The following is a 27,294-nucleotide window of genomic DNA, read 5'->3' as shown; positions in this document are numbered from 1 at the left end:
AGGAGGTTATGTTTTCAGTCGCGTTTGTTTGTTTGCCTGTCTGTCTGTCTGTTTGTCAGCAGGATAACTCAAAACGTTTTGAACGGATTTTGATGAAATTTTGTGGAGTGGTTGGAAATGACAAGAGGAACAAGTGATTAAATTTTAGTGGTGGTCCGGATCACGATCCAGATCCAGGAATTTTTTAAAGGATTCTTCACCATTGCGGGATAGGGGGAATTTTGACATTCTAGTTTCTAACTCCACAAAAACAAGGCAGAGAGGCTTGAAAAAATTAGGGTGTAACATAGTCAAATGTTCTATCAAACAACAAAGTTTGGTGATGATCGGATCCGGATTCCGGATCTGGTGATCCAGAATATGCAAAAATATAGGGAAAATAGAAAATGTGTCAGTGTGAGGTGACAAATGAAGCTAGAGATGCACAACTAACACCAAATTGTAGCTGAATCTGTACTGATTCAGTAATGTGTCATCACATTTGATGTAGCTTCAAATGTTATGGAGCTAGATCCAGAAGAAAACCGCCATTACCGAAAAATCGTTTTTATACAATAACTTTTGAACTAATAAAGACATAAAAGTGATCCCAAGTTCTAGTGGTATGTTTTCATGGTCAAGGATGTCAAATATAAAGGAAAGAAAAGTGTATGTATCATAGTTTTGGTTGTAACACTGAATTGTTGAATAGATCACTGTGCCAAGGAGGGAATCTCTTTAGGGTCAGTGACCCTATGGCCTTGTTTAGAGAAGTGTTTCATAAATGTTAAAAAAAATTCATATATTTGCAGTTTAGTTGAATAATAAATTAAATATTGTCTCTTATTTGTTTTTGTCTATAAGCACATGCAATATCAATATCAGTGCTCAGATGACAGTAGCTTCTGGGAAAGGTGCAAGTTGCAATAAACTGTGATGCCAAGCGCTAAGGATACATGCTATCCAGTCACAGCAGATGAAACTTTTTTTACTACTGAGCAAACATCATTGTTAGACTTTTTTAGGTTCAATGATTCCACAGTGTGTAGATGTTATGGCATAAGTGACCCCATGGCCTTGGCGGAGGTTTGCACTCTCTGAGTACTTCTAGTTTGAAAATTAGACAGGTGTTTCTTCTCAGAGCAGGAAGAGACAGCTCTGTGTCCACCCAGCAGTTGACTCCACCTGGCACTAGGGAAGTCTAACTACAACCTGGTCCCCCTACAGCCAGTAGACCCCATTGAGCCAAAGGCAGCTGGTAACCACTCGCTCTGTCAGGAGGTGGTCCCTTGAAATGGTAAGTGCCCTGAGAGACTACTACAACACGGTCTGGGATGAGCTGATCAACCCACACGGTGAGGACATAGATGGGCTGACACACCGTCTGATGGATTATCTTAACTTCTGTGCCGACATGGTGTACCCAAACAAGATTGCCGTTACTCTAATAACAAACCATGGATAACGTTGGAAGTCAAAGCTGTCCTCAACAGGAAGAAGGCTGCCTTCAGAAGCAGAGACATAGAGGCGATGAAGGCAGCACACTGGGAGGTGAAACTGTGTGAGGGAAGCAAAGGACAGCTGCAAGAGAAAGGTGGCATGCTGGAGGGGCAGCACATCCATGAAAGACATATCCAGGCTGGACAAAATGATCAGGCGGGCTGGCGCTGTGGTTGGCATGAAGCTGGACTCTCTGGTGATGGTGGCAGAGAAGAGAACACTGGACAAACTGCTGGACATTATGATTTATCCCAGTCACCGCTATCAGCAACCAGAGGAGGCTCTTCAGCCACAGACTGCTCCTTCCCAAGTGCAGGACCAACAAACTGAAAACTCCTTTGTCCCTCAGGCCATCAGACTGTACAACTCCTCACTCACAGGGAGGACGAGTAACAGGAAGACAGAGGATGGGAAGGAGAGGAACAGTAGTAGCCAGCAGCAAGCAGTATTTATGGTATTTATATTTGTGCATTCATATTTCTATTTCCAAATTGTTTGTTTTTTTAACTTTCATATAGTGTATGCCCTTTAAGCTTCGACCCTCCTCATTTACCTGGGCTTTGGACTGACACTCAGAAATCACAAAAGCTGTACAGCCCACGCAATCAGTATTATATATCAGAGGGACAGTGCAGGTACTGTGCTTTAGAGACAAAGTCAAAGAGGCAAGATTGAGATGGTTTGAACATGTACAGATGAGGGACCTGGGGTATATAGGGAAAAGGATGCTGAGGATGGAGCCACCCCACAGGAAGAGAAGAGTGAGGCCAAAGAGGAAGTTGCAGAGGATAGAGTTGGGTAAACAATGATGATCTGCTGTGGCAACCCCTAATGGGAGCAGCCAGAAGAAGAACAAGAAATGTGCATGGCATGGACTATCTCCAAATTCTTCAACATTAACTCAAATCAACAGCTCGGTGGTTGAAACTTGGCCACAGTTGGATGTTCCAACAGTTCTATTATGCCAAACACACATCAAAACTGGTTGTGTGTTGAAACTAAAAAGTAAGTCATATCGAGCACTGAGCTGTCATTCTAAATATGTACACGCGCTTCTCTCTGGATGTTTGTCTTTGTTGTCGAATGTCCGCAATGAGAAGCTAAATTTGCCTGTTTTTTGACATCTGACTCAGTCAGTTTGCAAAGATATGGTTTCCCTGAAGTTTATGTAGTAGAAGAAGAAGAAAAAAAATCTTGGTTATCTCAGCTGTTACTCCAGGGTTACTGAGGCAATACATCGGTCATGGGCCCCACACCCAAGCCACTGGTTATGACAACTACTACGTGGTCAACCAAATTATGTGTTCATAAAACATTTGAATCAACATTAGCATGTTAGCTACAGCTTGTTTCATAACTCATTTTTAATCTACTTGGTGAGTTAATCTTATATGACTCCTTTAAACGGTGTGTTTGAAAGTTAAACAAACAAACTGATTATCAACTGGCTGGTGTGGAGACGGTATGTTTGTCATCCGTACAGGGCTGCCAGAATTGTCAGTGAAGTAGATCTTGGTAAGTCCCACATGAATGACCAGGATTTTCATGCACACAATGCCGCTCTCATAGCAGTCTTTGTTTTGGGCAACAACAGACATCTCCGTTTCTCCTGCACTCTGAAAAGAGCAGAGAGGCAGATATGTTTGCAATATATTAATTTCAGGCATAGAACAGGTTTCCCCTCTCAACTTATTTCTATCTAACATGAAGTTTTTTTATTTACTTCCTCTGTGCTACACTGTAATTTCTAACTTGTGTGAATGTGATTGTCACTGTGGACAAATGAGAAGTGACAACAAGACCACAGGACACCCCCGTGACCTGCTTCCTCATTCCTCAGGTCTGCACGGTGGCCAGCACTCTGTTAGTACTGAATTAGAACGTCTGTTTGACTAATTCTAATTCTATATCCCTGGGAGCGCAAGAAACCTGGGGTTTGATGTGAACAGTGGCTTCTTTGTGCTCTTACAGCTTTGCATGTCTGATAGCATTACCATGGTGCTAACACACACACACACACACCTGGACACACACACCTTAATCTGCACTAATTAATGCCTGCTCTCACAGATCACAACTGATCTTGGATCTTCTTTCCCAGATTCAAATCAGTCTTGGCCAAGAAAAGTGGAGGATGGTCCCTCTGCATCCAAATACTTACTTACTTACTTACTTACCTCTCATATACACTGCTGTGACACAAGCCTTACAACAGCAACCCCAGAGTGCACATCTGTTACACTGCTTGTGTGTCTGCATGCATGCTTTCTGTACATACAGGATTTTTTAGATGATATCCTGAAAAAGCTCTTCAAAGATTCCCAGGAAGAATGAAGAGAGCAACTACAAAGAATTTAAAAGAGGTGAAAACTATAAGTGTTAGCCAGAACAGACAGAAAAAGCCAAACAAATACAACAGGGTTATCCCCACCAGATATGGCTGTGTGCTTAGACTCTAATGAAGAGTTGTGACAGAACATTTATGAAGTCTCCAGTGGCTGCACACTGTTCTGAGGATAATAAAGTTGAACACACAATATGGTGTGAATCAGCTTCTCTCTTTATAAGGATAAAATCTCTCCTGATGCAGTTTGAGCAGCAAAAACAATGAACTGATTTTTGAAATTGCAGTGTGGGAAAAAAGAGCCACTTTCTGCCAGCAGCAGCACTGTGATTTATTCTGTTATCTAAGAATGTTTTATGTTGATATATATATATATATATATATATATATATATATATATATATATATATATATATATATATATATATATATATATATATCAGCTCTTCCACAATTTTGCGGATAGTCACACGACTGAAAAGCCACCGAAAGCCGTCTGAATCTTCCGAATGGTGGAAGAGGTGAGCATGTCACAACATGTCCTGTGAGACTTCAACACGGTGGCGCTTTTGCTCTGCCAGCTTCGTGCCCAAGCCATCGGCATGAATTTCGCTGCAACTCTTTTCATGGCAAAATCTTCTGTCACAGTGGAATGTGCCGAAAAAGTGCTGATGTCCACCTCGTCTGCAATTTCTCGGATAGTCACACAACGGTCCTGCATCACCACAGCGTTCACTTTGGAAATGATCTGGTCATTTCAGCATGTTGATGGCCAACCAGAGCGCGGCTCGCTCTCCACCATTGTGCGGCCATCTTTAAACCGGTTGTACCGCTCCTTAATCTGTGTGATGCCCATAGCATCATCACCGAAAGCCGTCTGAATAATCCGAATGGTTTCCACCTGGCTGTCTCCCAGTTACTGGCAAAATCTGATGCAGTCGTGCTGCTCCAGTCGTTCCACCATTTTCTGTTGTGTGGGCCGCCAGAAGAGGAGGTACTGCTGGCCCACCACCACCAGATGGCGCCCTGCTTGGAGTGCGGGCTTCAAGCACTGGGAGTGACAGCTGTCACTCTTCATCAGCACCAGCTGTCACTCAGTCAAATCATCACCATCACCATAAAGGCCGGACTGCAACTCCACCTCCTCGCCGAGAAATCAGCTACCTTGGAGGTAATTTTCTCTGCTGAACTAAACCTTGCGTAATAGTCTGATCTCAGTTGCAGCTGTTTTCCTGTGACGGTGTCCTTATCTGCGGTATTGGCGTTTGGTGCGGACTGCGACGACTTCGCCTCACACCCCAAACCAGATAAGTGGTTTCACAGGAGCTGTACGAGTGTGTGATTGGAGGTGGAGGTTCTCCCTCCTTACTGAACACAGACTGTGGGATTACTGAATGTGCGTACTCACACTCACCTGTGCTGTTTCTGTTCTCTGCCAGCAGTACCAGGTCTGACAGCTGAAGACAGTGACCACCTGGGGACCCAGGACTTGGCGGCTCCGGTGTTCTTCAGGTCCGTTGGCGGTGAGGGCCATGTGGGATCTGGCTCGGTTCTGGACGGGCGTCTCCTATCCTCAAGCCTGCCCACACGTCACCCAACGTGTAATTGACTGTAGTCCCAAACTGATTGTCTGTATTCCGTTGTGCACAATTTTGCAACATTAAATTGTTACTGTTTGGCTTATCCATTGCCTGTTCTTTTACGCCCCCTGTTGTGGGTCCGTGTTCCTACACTTTCACAACATTTTCCTTGCAAAGAAAAAACAATGAGAGACAACACCCATCCTCACACAAAGGCTGCTTACAAGCAAATGACGCAATCGACAGGTGTGAAAAAATTCACACATGCGCACGAAGGTTCAAGGTTGGCTCATGCAAGCACATGTGATTCAAATCCATTAGGATTTTGAAAAAAAAAAAAGGTTGGATACTTTTCTAACAGACCTTGTATATATATATATATATATATATTTACATCAATAGGTTACTGTTATGGTAAAATGAAGAAGCAGCATTCAGCACCATGAGTGTAAACTGCATTTCACAGAATGGCTTTCATCTGTTGTTTTCGTTCAGGGTTGTGGCTGTACGGTGCATCCAGAATGTATTCACAGCGCTGCACTTTTTCCACATTTTTTTTATGTTAGCCTTATTTAAAAATAGATGAAATTCATTTTTTTCCTCAAAATTCTACACACAATACCCATAATGACAATGTGAAAAAAAGTTGTTTTTTTTTTTTTTTTAAATGTATTAAAAATAAATAATTAAAAAAAACTAAGAAATGATCCATACGTAAGTATTCACAGCCTTTGCCATGAAGCTCAAAATTGAGCTCAGGTGCATCGTGGTTCCACTGATCATCCTTGAGATGTTTCCACAGCTTAATTGGAGTCCACCTGTGGTAAATTCAGTTGATCAAACATGATTTGGAAAGGCACACACCTGTCTACATACAAGGTGTCCCCAAAAAAGTGCCACAAATTCATTTGACTCTAATTCTTCGGCTAATCTTAATTCTGTTTTTTTCTTTTCAGACATCAAGATATATGTGAGGAATTTCTTCTGATGTAGTCTGAGACTGATCCAATGAGGATGTCACTTACAATCAAGCAAAAAGGGAAACTGGTGGAATTTTATTCTACTTTGAGACCAAATCATTCCTGCAAACCCAACAACAATATCAATGTCATTTTGCAGTTTGAAAAGTTCCAGACAGACAGACAATACAGAGGATGGTAAGAAGTTTCAAACTGAAATTGGATACTTGGTTGAATGAAACAGGTTGAATGAATGTCTGAACCTCTGTGGCACACATCTTGAGCACATCTTGTGAATGCCAAAATCAGTATCAGTATCCCAAAGTGTTTAGATTTTCTATGGCTTTATTTTTGTGGCACTTGTTTGGGACACCCTATATAAGGGCCCACAGTTGACAGTTCATGTCAGAGCAAGCATTATGTCAAAGGAATTATCTGTAGACCTCTGAGACAGGATTGTCTCGAGGCACAAATCTGGGGAAGGGTACAGAAACATTTATACTGCTTTATATTACTCATGTTGGAGGAAACCAGGCACCATCCCTACAGTGAAGCATGGTGGTGGCAGCATCATGCTGTGGGGATGTTTTTCAGCACCACGACTGGGAGACTAGTCAGGATTGAGGCAAAAATGAATGCAGCAATGTACAGAGACATCCTGGATGAAAACCTGCTCCAGAGCGCTCTTGATGTCAGACTGGAGCAACGGTTTATCTTTCCACAGGACAATGACCCTAAGCACACAGCCAAGATATCAAAGAAGTGGCTTCAGGACAACTCTGTGAGTGTCCTTGAGTGGCCCAGCCAGAACCCAGACCTGAATTTGATTGAACATTTCTGGAGAGATCTGAAAATGGCTGTGCACCGACTCCCCCCATCCAACCTGATGAAGCTTGAGAGGTGCTGCAAAGAGGAATGGACAAAACTACCCAAAGACAGATGCACCAAGCTTGTGGCATCATATTCAAGAAGAGGTGAGGCTGTAATTGCTGCCAAAGGTGCATCAACGAAGTACTGAGTGAAGGGTGTGAATATTTATGTACATGTGATTTCTTAGCTTTTTATTTTTAATAAATCTGCAAAAAAAAAAAATACATTTCTCATGTTGTCATCATGGGGTGTTGTGCGTAGAATTTTGAGGGGAAAAAATTTTATTATTAATTTACTCCATTTTCGAATAAGTCTGTAACCACAAAACGTGGAAAAAGTGAAGTGCTGTGAATACTTTCCGGATGCACCGTACGTGAGACACTGAAGACTAGACTGGAATTATAAGACTGTCTTCCATTTTTCCAGATGTATTTGTCTCATATTGAGGACAATACAATATTACAGAAACCAAGACATACATAACTTACTTTGAGTAGGTAGACCTGACAGTCAGAGTGGTAATCATACTCAAGGCCATCAAATGTGTGGTAGTGTCTGTCACTGTAGACAGTGCACACAGCTGGACATGGTGAGTAGCTGCAGTTAAAATAGCCACGGTGACACACGCTGAGAAGACGGACAGGGGGATGCATGTTAAGAAAAACACAAAGAAAAAAGAAAACTGAAATGCAAGAGTTTGGACTGTCAACAGAACTGTATTATTTGTTCTGAGATTCTCAGTTGTTAAAAATTAAGTAAAAAAACTCTAAATGCAAACAGTTATTTATTTGAACGTACAAAAGATTATACCATTTATAACATGGGGTTTCCACAGTTTCTCCAGGCAGGTATTCATGACCCATCCAGGCACACGGACAGTGCTCTGGATAGTAGCACTCACCATGGTGCAGTACCAGCCTGCACAGAGAAAATACCACTGAAGCACACAATATGCAGACTAGTACCTGACTTACCCGAAATCAACAATATCTATCTATCTATCTATCTATCTATCTATCTATCTATCTATCTATCTATCTATCTATCTATCTATCTATCTATCTATCTATCTATCTATCTATCTATCTATCTATCTATCTATCTATCTATCTATCTATCTATCTATCTATCTATATAATGGCTGTTTTGATACATCCAAAAGTGTGAATTCAGGAAATAAACATATAAAACTGTCAAGGTGACCTTGATAATTCCATTTAATTCACTGAAAAGGCACACACTGCCTAATCTCTTAATCTTCATTGAGTAAATAAACATTTTAAAGAAGATGCTCATAGGTTTGTGCATGTTATTCTAGAGATGAATAATGATGTACGTCTTTTGAGCGTTCCAATAATTTCACTGCAGTATGGAAATCCACTTGCCTAAATCCCTGACACAGTGTATAAACCATTACAGTTTACCATTTGCTGATTTAACCAATCGCAGTGTGGCAAAACTGTTCCAAACAGGAACCACAAGCTACAAAAAGAATGACCTAAATACTGGTTCGTTTGTACCATAATGAAATGAATGGGAATCAGTCATTCACAGGACTCACAAAAAACTCTAAATGCTTATGACTGGATTTATGAAGGTTACAGACACACACACACACACACACACACACACACTACTGGTAAGGTATAGTTTATATTGCTCGATATCTTTCTGGCCTACAGGAGATATGGCTCAATTACCCAGGAGGACAGACACAGCCGGGGATGCAAGGTGCATTGGGAGGGCAGGTAAGGTTCAACATGAGGTTACGACACGTTGGCGCACAGGCCACACCTCCTCTTTGCTCATTGCAGCTGTGGTACACCTTCCCCTCAGGACACTCTCCAACTTCTGTACTATCTGGCTCTGCAATGCACACACACAAAAATACACACATCCATGCAAAACACATACACATTCATGATAATTTGGGTAAAAGTCAGCTATAGAAGCCAGTTAAAGGAATACAATCATAAATATAAGGGGTGGTGATTCTCTGTGGTGCAAGGGCTAAAGCACACAGCGCAAGTGCATTTGGGGAATGTCCTGTTTCACTGTGCTATTTACAGGCTGCATTACCTGAGTGCAGAGTAGTGTTTAGGGTGCAAAGGAGTTACATTTCGTCACTTAATTATTCATGGGTATGTTCTGGGCATAATCTGAAATAAACCAAACCGACTCCCATCTGTTATTCAAATTAAGAGATTGATGTGCCAGCAATTGGTGAATTGCTATTTAGATGGTGGATTCAGAAGTGAGACAGTCTCTACAGAGACCTCTACGTAAAGCATCAAAGCATGCCCGAGGGAGCAGGAATCATCCACCTCAGCTGTTGTTCCTATACCACAAATTCTCCTTCCACCATCTGATCTCTTCCATATTCCACCAGACACAGACAGCACCCCCACAACACAGCCACACTAACAGTTACTCCCCTTCTGCAAATCCACGGAGGAAAAGAACCAACATAAAAATGTGGTGCAAACAGACGTTAGGGCCCCTTCAAACATAACACAATAGATGCAGAAACCGGAAGAAAATCCATGAACCAAACGCGAAATGGGGAACCACAAACCATCCACCTGATGTCGTGAGGGACCCACGATCGCACAGGAGTGCACGACACATCGGCAACGGTTTCGTGCATGCTCATGTGCATGCACATACATAGTGCAAGCAGTTGGAACGTGTTGCAACACATTGCACCGCTGATGTGGAGAACAATAAAATAAAAACCAGCTGTATAATTAGTGAAAATCACTGGGTTGATATCAATAATAAATATACTCAACAAAAATATAAACGCAACACCTTTGGTTTTGCTCCCATTTTGTATGAGATGAACTCAAAGATCTAAAACTTTTTCCACATACACAATATCAGCATTTCCCTCAAATATTGTTCACAAACCAGTCTAAATCTGTGATAGTGAGCACTTCTCCTTTGCTGAGATAATCCATCCCACCTCACAGGTGTGCCATACCAAGATGCTGATTAGACACCATGATTAGTGCACAGGTGTGCCTTAGACTGCCCACAATAAAAGGCCACTCTGAAAGGTGCAGTTTTATCACACAGCACAATGCCACAGATGTTGCAAGATTTGAGGGAGCGTGCAATTGGCATGCTGACAGCAGGAATGTCAACCAGAGCTGTTGCTCGTGTACTGAATGTTCATTTCTCTACCATAAGCCGTCTCCAAAGGCGTTTCAGAGAATTTGGCAGTACATCCAACCAGCCTCACAACCGCAGACCACGTGTAACCACACCAGCCCAGGACCTCCACATCCAGCATGTTCACTTCCAAGATCGTCGGAGACCAGCCACTCGGACAGCTGCTGAAACAATCGGTTTGCATAACCAAAGAATTTCTGCACAAACTGTCAGAAACCGTCTCAGGGAAGCTCATCTGCATGCTCGTCGTCCTCATCGGGGTCTCGACCTGACTCCAGTTCGTCGTTGCAACTTCGCACAGCCATTGAAGAGGAGTGGACCAACATTCCACAGGCCACAATTGACAACCTGATCAACTCTATGCGAAGGAGATGTGTTGCACTGCATGAGGCAAATGGTGGTCACACCAGATACTGACTGGTATCCCCCCCCAATAAAACAAAACTGCACTATTCAGGGTGGCCTTTTATTGTGGACAGTCTAAGGCACACCTGTGCACTAATCATGGTGTCTAATCAGCATCTTGATATGGCACACCTGTGAGGTGGGATGGATTATCTCAGCAAAGGAGAAGTGCTCACTATCACAGATTTAGACTGGTTTGTGAACAATATTTGAGGGAAATGGTGATATTGTGTATGTGGAAAAAGTTTTAGATCTTTGAGTTCATCTCATACAAAATGGGAGCAAAACCAAAAGTGTTGCATTTATATTTTTGTTGAGTATAGAAGGGGATACAATACAGAACCCTGTGGTTAAATAACCCTGGTTAAATAAAAAAATAAATGCCACTCACGGGATATGAACCTGCATTTTACAAAAGCTCAGATTATCAGATGGGAACTTTACCACTGTGCTACAATCACTGTCTTATAACGAGAGTGTAAAACGCCTAAAATCAACAAGGAGATAAACGTATTTTTAAAAAAAAAAAGAGAAAAAAGCGCCATAATAACTGACAAAATGGTGTTTGTTACAGTGTATTTGTGGCACTGTTAGCTTGTCATATTGTCATAGTCCTGCGGCGCGCGTGTTCTGCCGGACACGCGTGTCAGGCTGGACATGCATGCGAAACACAAGCACGGCACATGTGGGGGGGGGGGGGGTGCGCAACACACATGCGATACACATGCACGTCACATGTGGGGGGGTGCACGATACACGTGCGATATACATGCACGCCACGTGTGTTGCTTTTTGCAACGTCACACTTGTGGGGGCACTTAGACAAGTTTCACATCCAGTGATCGTCTGCTCACTATTTTTATGCTAACAGCGCGAATGTCCACACATTTTCTACGTGGCCAGCGAGCAGTGTTGGATGTTCATGGGTGTCACCTGGAATTTGGTCAACACCTGCCACAAGCGAGATCGAATGGGCTCTCATAAGGCACTCTCTGTCTTTCAGCCACTAGTGTGCACGAATAATTGTAGCGACATGTGTACGAGGCGCTGGAGGCAGCTACTATTTTTCACGAATGGCATGTAATTCCTCCTTCGTGTGCTAGTCGGCTTCAATCGTGTTAGGTGTGAAGGGACCTTTAATAAAGCTTTATGTTTTTCCACATTTTTACTTTAATTTCTTGTTAAATTCTTGTTTTCATGCCGTTGTTGTTGTAGTTCAATGCACTAATGTGCATCCCCGTGTGTACAAGCAGCATGCATGTGTGTTATGAACCCACCTATGTAAAGCCAGATATTAATATCCAATCATCCATTTTCTGAATCTTTTCACTGAATCTGCTTTCTCCTGTTTAGGGTCACGGGAAGCAGGGGCCTATGCCAGTGGCCACTGGGTGAAACACGGTGTGCACCATGGTCAGTCTATCGCAGGGCCAACAGACAAACATATTCACACTCTCATTCACACCTGCGGTTAATTGAGAGCAGGCCTGCTAAAATGTGCTCCTGGAGGGCACACCAGAGTTAAATAATGAGGGGTGATTAAAGCAGGTAGACATTAAAACATGCAGGACAGGCTCCGTTCAGGAGCAGATCTGAGTCATCAATTCACTTAACCTGCATTGAAGTGGAAGCCAGAGCACCCAAGAGGGAACCTACATGAAAGTTAAATTCAGAAAGGACCAGGTAGGCATCGAATTCAGGATCTTCTCACTGTGAGGCAACAGTGCTAGGTTTTTGATCTATGGTGCCATTGCTTTCTACTGCCTCACAATAACAATGCACCAGCACTGTGTGAAACTGTGCCAGCTGGAAATTCATAATGACACTTGCACTGTGCTGTGCGCTGCTTTGCACAGGGTGTAAGATAAGTCCAGAGGCCTTTAACTTCAGCAACAAGGACAGATTCTAAAACTGCTGGAATGACTAAGGATAGAGAGCTGGAACTGAAGAGGAATGGGGGTGGTACAGATAGTTTACCTCTTTCCTCTGGGACACATTCCAGCTTCCCATTTCTGCAAAGGCTGATTATAGAAAACATGAAAGAGAGAGAAAAAGGATAAGTGTTTGGGACGCAAACACACATTTTGTCACTTTCGGCCAGGAAGGTAACATTTATACCACCATCTGGTGAACTATTTATTGATAGATCAATATTTAATTTTTAGATTATTTTAATAATTTGTCCTTTTATTACAATGTCAAGTAATTACTTTTTAATTTAGTCTACATACATAATAAACTGTATTACAGTGCATTCGTTAAAGTATTCACAGCACTTCACTTTTTACACATTTTATGTTGCAGCCTTATTCCAAAATGTATGAAATTAAATTTTTTTTCCTAAAAATTCTACACAAAGAGACCATAATGACAATGTGAAAAAAAGGTGTTTTTTTTTTTTTTTTTGGAGAATTTTTGCAAATAAATTTGGAAAAATTTGCCCAAAAAAAAACAAAAAAAAAAACTTTTTTCATGTTGTCATTATGGGGTATTGTAAGTAGAATTTTTATGAAAAAAAATTAATTTACTCCATTTTGGAATAAGACTGCAACATAAAATGTGGAAAAAGTGAAGCGCTGTGAATACGTTCCAGATGCACAGTACAGCGTGGAAAAGCAAGATAAAGGAGCAGCTGTGAACTCTCCGAACTGAAGTTGTTAATGCTGATGCGCTATATAGCAGGTCAGTCACAAATGAGCTGAAAAAGAAAAAGGCACATCTACACCCAGTTGAGAATCTTAGAAAAAGAAATAAAACCTATATAGGTCCCGAGGCCCATTTGTATGGCCGGATTCTGGAGCATTCAGGAGATGAGAGTCTTCTTCGCCCCTTCTTCGGGACACCAGTATGACGCAGGTTACTTTCCCACCCAACGCCGGTCACCATTTTTACAGCTGGATTCAGTGTGTCGTTGTTTTCCATAATGCCCCTGGCGGCCGCCTACACTCCCCAGAATGCACCGCGGTGCCAGCAGAGTTCCGCTGTCTCACAGCGCATGTAAACAATGGCAAAGCAAGGATGTGGATGGTGCTAATTCAGCAAGTTCACGAGCGATTATGATGATGACACGTTCTCTCAAGTTGAGAGGTTTATCTGGAGGAGGTGTAGCACCTGTGATAAACTTCTCCTGTGTGCCGATGATGTCTTGTTGTCCACGCGTCACAAGGTGTGTATCCATTGTGCCCTAAACCGGAACTCTGCTGAAACAATTTCTCGCATGAGTCACGGACCGCCAGATGGTGTGAGATTTCACAACTGAAAAACACCAAATGGACTGAGACAATGCAGATAAAGTTCCTTGTCCAAGGACACAGACAGGTAGCATGAATAGGAATGGAAACCAGGTCTACATATTGGTAGCCCAACTCTTTATCCACTGAGATACCTGCTGTATAATGATGACTAGATGAAGACACGCAAAATATTTTTACAGTATGAACAACTTTCCATCCAAGGCATGTTGTTAAATCCTGATCTAGTTCTGCAGGTGGTTTGCAATCTACAAAAATCTCCCTCATGACATAAGAAGATGTAACAAGTCCCATACAGACTATGAGGCCTATCGGGCTGGTGTCTATCTCTGGATACCACAGTAAGAGGCTGATGAGAGTGTATGATGATCCCGGATGGTACACCAGTCCATCATAAGTTCCTTCCCTAATGATGGCTGGTCAAAATTTACAGCTGAGACAATGCAGATGAAACGCCTTGTCCAAGTTCCCTGACAGGTAGGCTGAAGCACACACAGAGAATTGTACCCCAGTGGACCTGTAGGTAGTCCAAATCCTGTCCCACAGAATCAGAAGCTCTATCACGACAATCACTGTAAAAATATTCATCCAGCTCAAAAGACACAAGCAGGTGGTGACTGACGTGGTGCTACAGGGTTACTCTATGGGTCCCACCGAATAATGAAGGATGAATAATGAGCCACGCAGCATGTTTTCTTTGCTACGAGAGGGTTTCTTCAACTATTGTGGGAGTTTCATGGCTCTGAGTGGCTCTTAGAGGCATTATCTTCAGTTAACGAGGCTCCTCTCTGAGCGTGGTGCTAATTTCAAGAACTTCAAAATTTAGCAACAACAGTGTGGCGCAGTTTGTGGATGAGTTACTGTGACGACTTAGAGGCATTTTACGTGGTGATTACGAGGCTATTAAAAGCCCATTATCTGTGCGCCTGGCAGCTACGCAGGACCTGAGAGGCTATTTTTGGAGCGGCTGCCCTCTTGCACACACAATTCCATCTGCTCTGTGTACTGGACACTGTATATAAAATAATTATTTTGTAGTGGATTAATCATTTTCTGCCAAACCTTGGATGCTGAAAACACCTCTGATCGCTTCTGGAATCAGCAGTGACTCATCACGCTCCAAAGGAGCATTTAGGCAGAATGCCAGCTCACGAAAGAGAGATTTTTCAGTCAATATTGGACGAACACAAAGTTGAAATTTGGATGACTGCATGAAAGTGGATGTGTGTTTAAAGCCGCATAAGAAATAACTCCAGTGAAGCTGCGAAAAGCAGAGCAGAAGCAGTGCAGCCACACAGAAGGAGAGCGCACAAAAGACCGATTTTCAAGACATAACATCACGGTGACTTGTAAGCTGCGGAAGATATATATATATATATATATATATATATATATATATATATATATATATATATATATATATATATATATGAAGTAATCCACAGGTGTATATAGCTAAAGCGACCACCTCATTCTGTGTGTAGAACGGCACCGAGCGCAAAAGAGTGATTTTGCAGAAATAAATGGATGAACACAAAGTTTAAAGTGAGATCACGGTGTGAAAATGACTGTGTTTAAAGCCAGGGAAAAAATAACGGATGGAAAGGAAGTCAGTGAGAAGGAGCACAGAGGCGGCTGTCCAGGAATGGAGAACAGCAGCGCACGCGCAAAAGAGCGATTTTACAGAAATAATCGGACAAACATAAAGTTTAAAGTGGGATCATGGTGTGTGTGTTTAAGCCAGGGAAAAAATAAAGCCAGTGAGCCGCGGAGCCAGGGAGGAGCACAGAGGTGGCTGTCCAGGAGCCCTTGGTTCGGTTCTAGCTGGTCTGTTGCATTTCAGGTGGACAGCAGCCTGGTGCACAGTGCACAACTGCAGGACTGTACTGCAGTGTCTATTTTTGTACTGCATTTAAAAAATGTGACATCTTTAAATGCTGCTGCGAATCTGTGAATTGAAAACCCACACTTTAAAGGGATCAGGTGTGGGAGGGCTGGAGGTTTGGACCAAACCCATCATGCCTAAATGTGTGCCAACATTGCGTTATCATGGCGCTATCATGGCACCACGTGGCTTAGTGCGGCTGATGCAAGCCATTCAAGGCTCTTATCACAGGTCAGTCGTGGCTCACTAGAGGCTGCTACGTGGCACATGCGGGGTACATAGAGGCACCTTCATAGCAGATATGTGATAGATGAAAAAGTGGGTCATTCTTCAAATAATCGCTGACAGACCCGTGCATGGCTCATTATTCATGGCTTATTATTCAGTGGGACCAGGGCAGCAACAGTACGACTGTCCTCAACCTGACAAAGAACCATCAATGTACACTGAAGCTGAATGAAGATTTTTCTCTTTGCGGAGAGACACACACACACACACACACACACAAAGACACACATAACAAGTGTCAGATTAAAACCAATGACACTGTTTGCTGGCACTGTAGAAATGATAATAATCTGATGTATTCTAATAATCCCCATCATTACAACATATAAAGGTCCCTTCGGCTGCTCCCTTGTTTGCACTCGTGGTCGCCACAGCAGATCCAAGGTGGATCTTCTGCATGCAGATTTGGTACAAGTTTTATGCAGGATGTCCTTCCTGATGCAACTCCACGTTACATGGAGAAGTGCGGCAGGGGTGAGGTTTGAACCAGGAACCTTCTGCACTGAAAACAAGCGCACTAACCACACTTTAATACCTGCTTTTTTGTTAATTTCTCTAAAAACATCGCATCATGATAGAATGTGTAAGGACGTTTAATTCTGTGTAGTAATGAGAGCAGTTGTATATTTCAGAGCCTGTCAAGGTCGGCTGTGACTCACCAGGGGCCAGAGGCACTGAAGGTCACTTCTCCTGGTTGCGACACACCGCCCATGGTGTAACAGTGACACCGAGACCTGAGGTTAAACTCATGACATTAGTTTCATGACATCAGCAATGAGGCTTTCTGTCTTTATTTGCTTGTGTGCCTTTCTGCCAAATGTGAATAGATGACCGTCATTATGATCATTTATGAAGACTTACAGCTGCACACAGCGCTGCCGCACATCGTCATAGTAAGTGTCTTCTGGGCAGCCGCACCCCTCGGCACAGTCGCCAATATTACACAGCTCCAGAGTGGACAGGGCACGGCACGAGCGTCCACAGGACGACACGCACGAGTGATACAGCATACCTCCGAGACACACCACACCTGTAAACACACATCACAACTATTTTTTTAATGTTCTCTTTTGTTTCTCTAATGTTTTTCTTTTTTACAATTAAAAAAATTTTTAAAAATTCTTAAAGGAGATAGGAGATAACCATTTGTTGTTTTTTCCCTCTTGCATATCTTAACAAATCGAACTGTCATTAAGTTGGCTGCCCTTGCCAAACTGTCATTAGCTTCAAGGAGACATTCAACACTTTTCAACATAGGATATATTTTTAGATGTTTCAGGGGTCACTGTTTCACTCGGGACAAAAATGAATTAATCAGCACATCAGTTATTTAGAATACAAACATGGCTGCGGGCTAATAGGGTAATTAATGCCATTGGATGGAGAAATAAGAAACACAATGTTTCTTCATTCGCCCTATTGAGATATCCCATAATCCCTTGCATGCCAGAGAGTCGCTGTAGTCAAAATCCACATGACGACAACTGTAAATGAACATTATAATACTAAAACGTATTTTCTTTATGCTTTTCATCATGTTAGCAAGAGATTGTATGCATGAGACCCTGAAAACTTGCAAAAACAAATATTCTAAATAATCCGTGTCTGCTTCGTTTAATCTGCGTGGAAGTAAAGGACAATCATCAGGACGTTAAAGAGTAAACTGCACTTTCCCCCAGAATGACATGAACAGGAAGCAATCGTGGCTCACAGCGATTCCCACTGAAAATAACTGAGAAAGAACCTGAGCTTCTCGCGTATTTACATAAAACAAACAAAATAACAATGTCAATAAACCCTGATAATATTTTCACGAGCATTTTAGACAATATACAAAGGGTTTTATGTTGCGATGTTAAGGCTGTTGTCCGTGTGCAGCGGAGAACGCCTGGAACTTTCTGCCGCTGCTGCAAGGCCCTCCTCCCCCTCTCATATTAGAGTTGTGGTGATCACCCTATTGACTGGTTCCTTTGAGTTGCAAATTAGATCAGTACCTGCTCACTTTCCCCACTCAGACTGTGTGGAAAGAGGGAGATGTAGGAAAACAGGTCTTGAGGACCAGGGTTGGGCATCCCTGGCCTAAATTGAAGGATAGACCAAACAAAGGACTTCAGTGAAAAAATAACATTTATTTCACACATAAAAATATTCAAGAGAAATCGCATTGAAAAACAATTCATGAGCACAGTCAACAAATTGTGAGTTCCTATGTACAGTGTTTTGGTTTTTTGTTTGTTTGTTTAGTTTTAGCAATTTTTACACACGAATGGAGATCCTTTCCTACATTTCCAACAGGTGTACTTCTGACAAATGGCACATTTCTCTGTACTGCGATTTCTGTTGCAACTCTGACGCACTAGGCATGTTGTTGTTTTCCCTTCAGAAACTCTTCTCATTTCACGTAGTGCCTCCTCTCTCTCTTTCCAGTGCGCGTTCCTGCATGTGTCTATTTCTCAGTTCAATTGCAAGCTTATACTGGAACTTTCGCCTCGCCTCCTTTGATCCTATACATGCCTTGTACAGTACATGTGCATTAGCAGCAGCAATGTCCAGGATGTTGTAGAAGACAGCTATAGGCCATCTTCGTGTTCCTGTGCGCACTGTGTAAGCACGCAGTTTTTGATCCAGCACATCAACACCACATTTCAAATGGTTGTAGTCTATGATTACATTTGGTTTTCGCCGCAAATCTTCTGGTGCAGCCTGATCAGACTGTCTCAGTGCAGTTCTCAATGTTAATGACATCTTGCAGTGCAGCGAGCTCTTCGAAGTTTTGCGAGATTTTGCGGGATTTGAAACCTCTATAGGGCGAATACTCCTGAACAGACAAAAACAGACAGTTTCTGAGTGAAGGTAAGCATTCACATGTTTACCTCCAAAATAAACTTTTTCAAACAACTGATTATGCAGGACAGGTAGCCGCTTACCTTCAACTAGCTATTGTTTCATGCCAGTGTAGCAGGCAGGACCTTAACTGTTAAAATGATGGCAATAATCCAGTGATGTTTACCACTAATGTATTTACATTTCAGCAGCTGCTGATCAATTACTAAACATGTGGCTTCAATCCACGTTGGCTTATATACAAGGTCTGTTAGAAAAGTATCGGACCTTTTTATTTTTTTCAAAAACCTGATGGATTTGAATCACGTGTGCTTGCATGAGCCAACCTTGAACCTTCGTGCGCATGCCTGATTTTTTTCATGCCTGGCGGTTGCGTCATTTGCTTGTAAGCAGCCTTTGTGTGAGGATGGGTGTAGTCTCTCGTCATTTTTTCTTTGCAAGGAAATGGCAGAACGACTGGAGCAGCGCGACTGCATCAAATTTTGCCAGAAACTGGGCGACAGCCAGGTGGAAACCATTCGGAAGATTCAGACAGCTTTCAGTGGCTTTTCAGTTGTGTGACTATCCGAGAAATTGTTGAAGAGGTGGGCATCATTTTTCAGAGTCTAGCATGTCCTGTGAGACTTCAACACGGAGGCGCTTTTGCTCCGCCGTTAGCAGCTTCAGCACGAATTTTGCTGCGCGACTGCATCAAATTTTGCCAGAAACTGGGTGATAGCCAGGTGGAAACCATTCGGATTATTCAGACAGCTTTTGGTGACGATCCTATGGGCATTACACAGATTAAGGAGTGGTACAATCAGTTTAAAGACGGCCGCACAACAGTGGAGAGCGCGCCGCGCTCCGGTCAGCATCAACACGCTGAAATGACCGGATCATTTCCAAAGTGAACGCTGTGGTGATGTGGGACCGCCGTGTGACTATCCGAGAAATTGTGGAAGAGGTGGACATCAGCACTTTTTCGGCACATTCCACTGTGAAAGAAGATTTGGCCATGAAAAGAGTTGCAGCGAAATTCATCAGTATGAAGCTGATGGCGCAGCAAAAGTGCCACCGTGTTGAAATCTCACAGGACATGTTGTGACATGCCCAGCTCTTGCACCATTCGGAAGATTCAGACGGCTTTCGGTGGCTTTTCAGTCGTGTGACTAGCCGAGAAATTGTGGACGAGTAACCCTTTCATATGCAAACATTTTGCCATCTATTTTGTTTACAAATACACAAGATGTGCTCATCCATTTTATAATGTACCTTTGTTTTCACGCTGTATTTGCCATTTCGTGGTCCACAACTGACCACAGACAACAATCTGAACCAGTTCTTACTATAATTTTTACAGGTCTAACGTTATTTTCTGTACTATTACTCTGGAAGTTTGACTATAAGTCGCAGATTTTTGCAAGTTTATGAGGTCTTGCGACTTATATTTTGAAGTGAATTACAGTTGTATGCAAAAGTTTGGGCACCCTGATAATTTTCATGATTTTCCTTTATAAATCATTGGCTGTCTGGATCAGAAATTTCAGTTAAATATATCATATAGCAGACGAACACACTGATATTTGAGAAGTGAAATGAAGTTTCTAGTATTTACAGAAAGTGTGCAATAATTCTTTAAACAAAATTAGGCAGCTGCATAAATTCGGGCACCCTTGTCATTTTATTGATTAGAATACATTTAGCACTAATTATTGGAACACAAAATTGGTTTGGTAAGCTCAATGACCCTTGACCTCCTTACACAGGTGAATCCAATCATGATGAGAAAGGGTATTTAAGGTGGCCATTTGCAAATGTTTCTCCTCTTTGCATCTCTTCTAATGAGTGGCAACATGGGAGCCTCTAAACAACTCTCAAATGACCTGAAAACAAAGATTGTTCAACATCATGGTTTAGGGCAGTGGTTCCCAAAGTGGGCCGTTGCAGGGGGGGCGCGACAAGGCTAAATATAAACAATATACTTTGTGGTGGACAGCTAGCAAACCATGGCAAATGTCAGCAGACCTCCAGGGAAACGTAAGGGCAATAATGACACCGCAACAGACAATACTAAAGCAAAGTCAAGAAAATATGACGATTCATATCTCGCCCTCGGCTTCACATGTACAACGGTGGGTAATGAAGAGAGACCACAGTGTGTGCTGTGCCTCAAAGTGCTAGCTTCAGACAGCATGAAGCCAAACAAGCTAAAGCGTCACTTAGAGACCTTACATCCTGCACACACACAGAAGCCTGTGGAGTTCTTCAGGAAAAAACTTCTTAGCTGTCGTGCACAACAGAATACGTTTACAAACGTAGCTGTTTCTACATCAAATGCGCAACTTGCCTCTTATAAAGTAGCCTACAGAGTTGCAAAATGTAAAAAAAACACACACCATCGCTGATGAATTAATACTGCCTGCAGCTATTGATATGGTTTCCACGATGATTGATGAAACAACTGCCAATAAACTAAAGACTATACCTCTATCAAACAATACCATTGCAAGGCGCATCTATGACATGTCAAAAGATATGGAGGAGCAGCTCAATGACAAGTTACAAGACAACTGTTTTGCTCTGCAGGTGGACGAAGCCACGGACAGCAACAAGGACTGTTTATTAATAACATATGTCAGATTCATCGATAGTGAGGATTTGAGGGAAGATTTGCTTTTCTGTAAACCTGTAAAAAACAGGGCCACTGCAGATGAGTTGTTTAACATCATTGACACTTACTTGAAAGATGCTGATTTAAAATGGGAGGACTGTGTGGGAATCTGCACAGACGGCGCTCAAGCAATGGCTGGGAGACGGGGAGGGCTGCAGGCGCTCATCAAGCGCATCTCCCCAGACGTGCAGTGGACGCACTGCATGATACACCGAGAGGCGCTCGCTTCCAAACAGCTGAGTCCTGAGCTGAGTGATATTATGACCGACGTTATTGCTACGGTAAACTTCATCAAAACACAACCTGCCAAAGCCCGGATTTTCTCTGCCTTGTGTGAGGAGATGGGCTCCGACCACACAGCTGTACTGTTCCACAGCGAGTCCCGGTGGCTGTCACGGGGGAAGGTTTTGTCCAGGGTGTTTGAATTGCGGGATGAGATCAAAATCTTCCTGGAGGAGGAGGGTAATGAGCTTGCCCACAAGTTTAAAGATAACAACTTCCTCATGAAGCTTGCATACCTGAGTGACATGTTTCAAAAACTTAATGAACTTAATCTGCAGATGCAGGGCACTAAGACACACCTCCCACAGCTAGCAGATAAAATCACATCATTCACAAGAAAATTAGGGATGTGAGAGCAGCGCGTTACAGGGGGGAATATAGACTCATTTGAAAGCTTGAAGTCATTCACTGATTCAAACAAGCTGCAGAACACAGTGATCCCATGCATGAAAAATCACATCTCTGCCCTTAAAACACATTTCCAAAAGTATTTTCCAGTGCAAGATTCATCAAAATATGACTGGATCAGAGACCCCTTCAGTGCAACTCCAGCTGATGACTTTAGCACAGCAGAGGAAGAGCAGTTCATTGATGTCACCTCAGATTCAAGGATGCGACTGGAGTTCAAGTCCAAGACATTGTCTGCATTTTGGATTGGAGTGGAGAAGGAGTACCCACTGCTGGGCAGGAGAGCCTTGACCACACTCCTCCCTTTTGCCACATCCTACCTGTGTGAGATAGGTTTTTCTGCTGTTGCCTCCATCAAGACAAAGTACAGATCAAAACTGGACATTGAAAATGAACTGAGAGTGGCTGTCTCATAGCTGCACCCAAGACTGGGGAAGATCTGTGACACAAAACAAGCCCACTGTAGCCACTGACTTATTGCAGGGCTGGAAGAAAACATATTCAAGATGTTCAATGTTTTATTCACAGGGAAATGTTCATCCTCAGACATTCAGAATTTAAAAAAACAGTTATAAGCTGTGGTTGTTATTATTTCTACAAAAGGTCAAAGTTTCATTGAGGTTTATTCTATATAAACAATAGCAGTTTGTGACCGAGTGTGTTTGTCATACATTTACATGTTGATGTGTATGGTCAGGGGTAGGGGGGGCCTGAGACAATTTTGATTGGCCAAAGGGGGGCCTGGCAGAAAACGTTTGGGAACCACTGGTTTAGGGGAAGGATACAAAAAGCTATCTCAGAGACTTCAGCTGTCAGTTTCCACTGTGAGGAACATAGTGAGGAAATGGAAGACCACAGGCACAGTACTAGTTAAGGCCTGAAGTGACATGCCAAGAAAATCTCAGATAAGCTGAAGCGAACGATGGTGAGAACAGTCAAAGTCAACCCACAGACCTGCTCCAAAGGCCTACAACATGATCTTGCTGCAGATAGTGTCTCTGTGCATCGTTCAACTATACAGCACACTTTGCACAAAGAAATGCTGTATGATGCTGTAATGCAGAAGAAGCCCTTTCTGTGTACATGCCACAAACAGAGTCACTTGAGGTATGCTAAAACACATTTGGACAAGCCAGCTTCATTTTGGAATAAGGTGCTGTGGATTCATCAAACTAAAATTGAGTTATTTGGACATACCAAGGGGTGGTATGCATGGCGGAAAAAGAACACATCATTCTAAGAAAAACACTTGCTACCCACAGTAAAATTTGGAGGTGGTTCCATCATGCTGTGTGGCTGTGTGGCCAGTGCAGGTACTGGGAATCTTATTAAAGTTGAGGGTCACATAGATTCCAGTCAATGTCAGCAGATTTTTGAGAACACTGTTCATGAATCAGTGACAAAGTTGAAGTTGCTGGATCTTTCAACATGACAACGACACTAAACACTGCTCAAAATCTACTAAGGCATTCATGCAGAGGAACAAGTACAATGTTCTGGAATGGCCATCTCAGTTCCCAGACCTGAATATTATTGAAAAATCTGTGGTGTGATTTTAAGCAGGCTGTGAAGAAGGATGGTCCAAAATACCTTCAACCAGAATCCAGACTCTCATTGAAAGCTATAGGAAGCGTTTAGAAGCTGTTATTTCTGCAAAAGGAGGATCTACTAAATATTGATGTATTTTTTCTGTTGGGGTGCCCAAATTTATGCACCTGCCTAATTTTGTTTAAAAAATTATTGCACATGTTCTGTAAATCCTATAAACTTCATTTCACTTTTCAAATACCACTTTTTGTCTGCTATATGATATATTTAACTGAAATTGCTGATCCAAACAACCAATGATTTATAAAGGAAAATCATGGAAAACATCAGGGGTGCCAAACTTTTGCATACAACTGTATATATAAAAAATACTTAATTATATCTATGGCCACAAAATGACACCACCTGTTGTGTGGGCCGCCAGAAGAGGAGGTACTGCTGGCCCACCACCAGAGGGCGCCCTGTCTGGAGTGCGGGCTCCAGGCACCAGAGGGCGCAGCCGCCTCACAGGAGCAGCCAGGGTGACAGCTGTCACGCATCACCTGCAACAGTTGTTACCAATCATCTGATCGGCAGGAGTATATCAGCAGGACGACGTCTCCACCTCTTTGCCGAGATATCGTTTCTACCTAGAAGGTAACGTAACTCAGCTGACAGATTGTATCCTTTTGGATTTTGTGCGTTGTTCTACAGATAACTTTTCCAACGAGAGGTGGAGGTAGCTTTCCTACCATTCGGATTCCTGGGTGCAAACGCGCCCTCATTTAATTGTTCTTTGTTCCTCGCCAGCAGTACCAGGTCCGACACGCGGAGGCAGTGGCCACCTGGGAGTTCGGGACTTGGCGGCTCCAGTATTCCCGGGGTCTGGTGGCGGAGGAAACCATGTGGTTCCGGTTCTACTTTGGAGAGGCGTCTCCTATCTTCGAGCCTGCCCACACGACACCTTTGTGAATTGACTTTTGTCCATTATTGTAATCTGTTGTATTGGTTGTGCACATTCACAACAGTAAAGTGTTGTTATTTGACCTATTCCATTGTCCGTTCATTTGCGCCCCCTGTTGTGGGTCCGTGTACTTACACTTTCCCAACAGGATATCTCGGCCAACGTCATGGATCCCGAGGGGCGTCAACCGGCTGTTGAACGGCCAATGGAAGAACAGGGCGCACAGGCATCCGCAGGAGGAATGATCGGTGAGTTGCAGCGGATCCTCACCGCTTTCACGGCTCGGTTGGATTTAATGACCGAGCAGAACGTCCTCCTTAACCGCAGGGTGGAGGCTCTCACCGCGCAGGTGGAGGCGCGCCCTCAGGGCGCTGCTGTGGCTCTCCCTCCTGTCGACCCTGTCGACAGTGACGTTCCACAGGTTGTTCAACGACCCCTCCCACCTTCCCCGGAAGCATACATAAGCCCTCCAGAGCCGTACGGAGGTTGTGTGGAGACGTGCGCGGACTTCCTTATGCAGTGTTCACTCGTCTTCGCACAACATCCTGTCATGTACGCGAGATAGCTTATGTAATAAACCTGCTTCGCGGTGAGGCACGCGCTTGGGCTACAGCGCTCTGGGAGCAGAATTCACGGCTCCTTCAGACATATGATGGGTTTGTGAGGGAGTTCAGAACAGTGTTCGATCACCCAAATAGAGGAGAGACCGCTTCAGCCGTGCTGTTGTCAATGAGACAGGGGCGCCGGAGCGCAGCTGCCTATGCAGTCGACTTCCGCATCGCGGCTGCGAGGTCCGGCTGGAATAGCACTGCCCTCCGCGCCGCCTTTGTAAAGGGACTGTCATTGGTTCTAAAGGAGCACCTGGTGGTTAAGGACGAACCGCGGGATTTAGACGGGCTTATTGATCTCGTCATACGATTAGACAATCGGTTAGAAGAACGCCGTCGGGAATGAGACAAAGGGCGTGGCCGGGCACGCGCCGTCCCTCTCCCTTCCGGTTCCGACCGCGTTCCGCCCTCCCCACGCTCCACGGCCCCTGCGCTCCGTGTGGTTACAGCTCCCCCTGCTGACGAAGCTATGGACATGAGCAGGGCCACATTTAGGGCACCAGATAGACAGAGGAGGCTGGCCCGCGGAGCGTGTTTTGTTTGTGGCTCGATAGAGCATCAGGTAAGAGACTGCCCCGAGCGGTTAAACACCAACGCCCGCCCCTAGAAACTGGGCTAGGGGTGGGCCGAGACATTCACGTGGGACACACCCACATTGCCACACGACTCCCAGTTACAATCCTTTATGAGGATTTAACCCTGAAGGCCCCAGCACTGGTGGACACGGGCTCTGAAGGAAATCTGTTAGACAGCAGATGGGCCAGGGAGATAGGGCTCCCTCTGGTGGCGCTTACCTCGCCTGTGCAGGTGCGGGCACTAGATGGCTCCCTACTCCCTCCAATCACGCATAAGACACCACCTGGTGGTGTCAGGAAATCACCGGGAGTTTTTTGTGACTCCTGCTACCTCCCGTGTGATTTTAGGGTTCCCCTGGATGTTAAAACACAATCCCCGGATCGATTGGCCGTCCGGGGTAGTGGTTCAGTGGAGCGAGACCTGCCATCGAGTATGTTTAGGTTCCTCGGTTCCTCCCGGTTCCCAGGCTAAGGAGGAGGTCAGAGTCCCGCCCAATCTAGGGACGGTGCCGGTGGAGTACCATGACCTTGTAGATGTGTTCAGTAAGGATATGGTGCTCACCCTTCCCCCCCACCGTCCGTACGATTGTGCCATTGATTTGGTTCCAGGCGGTGAGTTCCCGTCCAGCAGGCTGTACAACCTCTCACGACCTGAGCGCGAATCAATGGAGACCTACATCCGGGACTCTTTAGCCGCCGGGTTGATCCGGAATTCCACCTCCCCGATGGGTGCAGGTTTCTTTTTTGTGGGTAAAAAAGACGGCGGACTTCGTCCATGCATTGATTATAGGGGACTGAACGAAATCACGGTTCGTAATCGATACCCGTTGCCCCTGTTGGATTCAGTGTTCACGCCCCTGCATGGAGCCCGAATATTCACTAAGCTAGATCTTAGAAATGCGTATCACCTGGTTCGGATCCGGAAGGGAGACGAGTGGAAGACGGCATTTAACACCCCCTTAGGTCACTTTGAGTACCTGGTCATGCCGTTCGGCCTCACAAACGCCCCCGCGACGTTCCAAGCTTTGGTTAATGATGTCTTGCGGGATTTCCTGCACCGATTCGTCTTCGTATATCTAGACGATATACTCATCTTTTCTCCGGATCCTGAGACTCATGTCCGGCATGTACGTCAGGTCCTGCAGCGGTTGTTGGAGAACCGGCTGTTTGTGAAGGGCGAGAAGTGTGAGTTCCACCGCAC

The 27,294-nt window shown here is 43.9% G+C and overlaps 1 protein-coding gene across 1 annotated transcript in view; it reads right to left on the bottom strand.

Moving 5' to 3' along the window:
* otogl (otogelin-like) overlaps nt 1-27,294 on the bottom strand; it is a 115,744-nt gene that overhangs the window by 47,500 nt on the left and 40,950 nt on the right. Inside the window, 7 exon segments of the mRNA XM_034176576.1 lie at nt 2,961-3,095; nt 7,721-7,859; nt 8,043-8,150; nt 8,933-9,098; nt 12,789-12,832; nt 16,895-16,969; nt 17,097-17,265. Coding sequence (XP_034032467.1) covers nt 2,961-3,095; nt 7,721-7,859; nt 8,043-8,150; nt 8,933-9,098; nt 12,789-12,832; nt 16,895-16,969; nt 17,097-17,265 — 836 coding nt within the window.

This window comes from Thalassophryne amazonica, chromosome 8, assembly GCF_902500255.1.
Source record: "Thalassophryne amazonica chromosome 8, fThaAma1.1, whole genome shotgun sequence".
In the NCBI taxonomy this organism is placed as follows: domain Eukaryota; kingdom Metazoa; phylum Chordata; class Actinopteri; order Batrachoidiformes; family Batrachoididae; genus Thalassophryne; species Thalassophryne amazonica.
The sequence above is the reverse complement of the archived record's forward strand: the minus strand, read 5'-3'. Positions and strand labels throughout refer to the sequence as shown.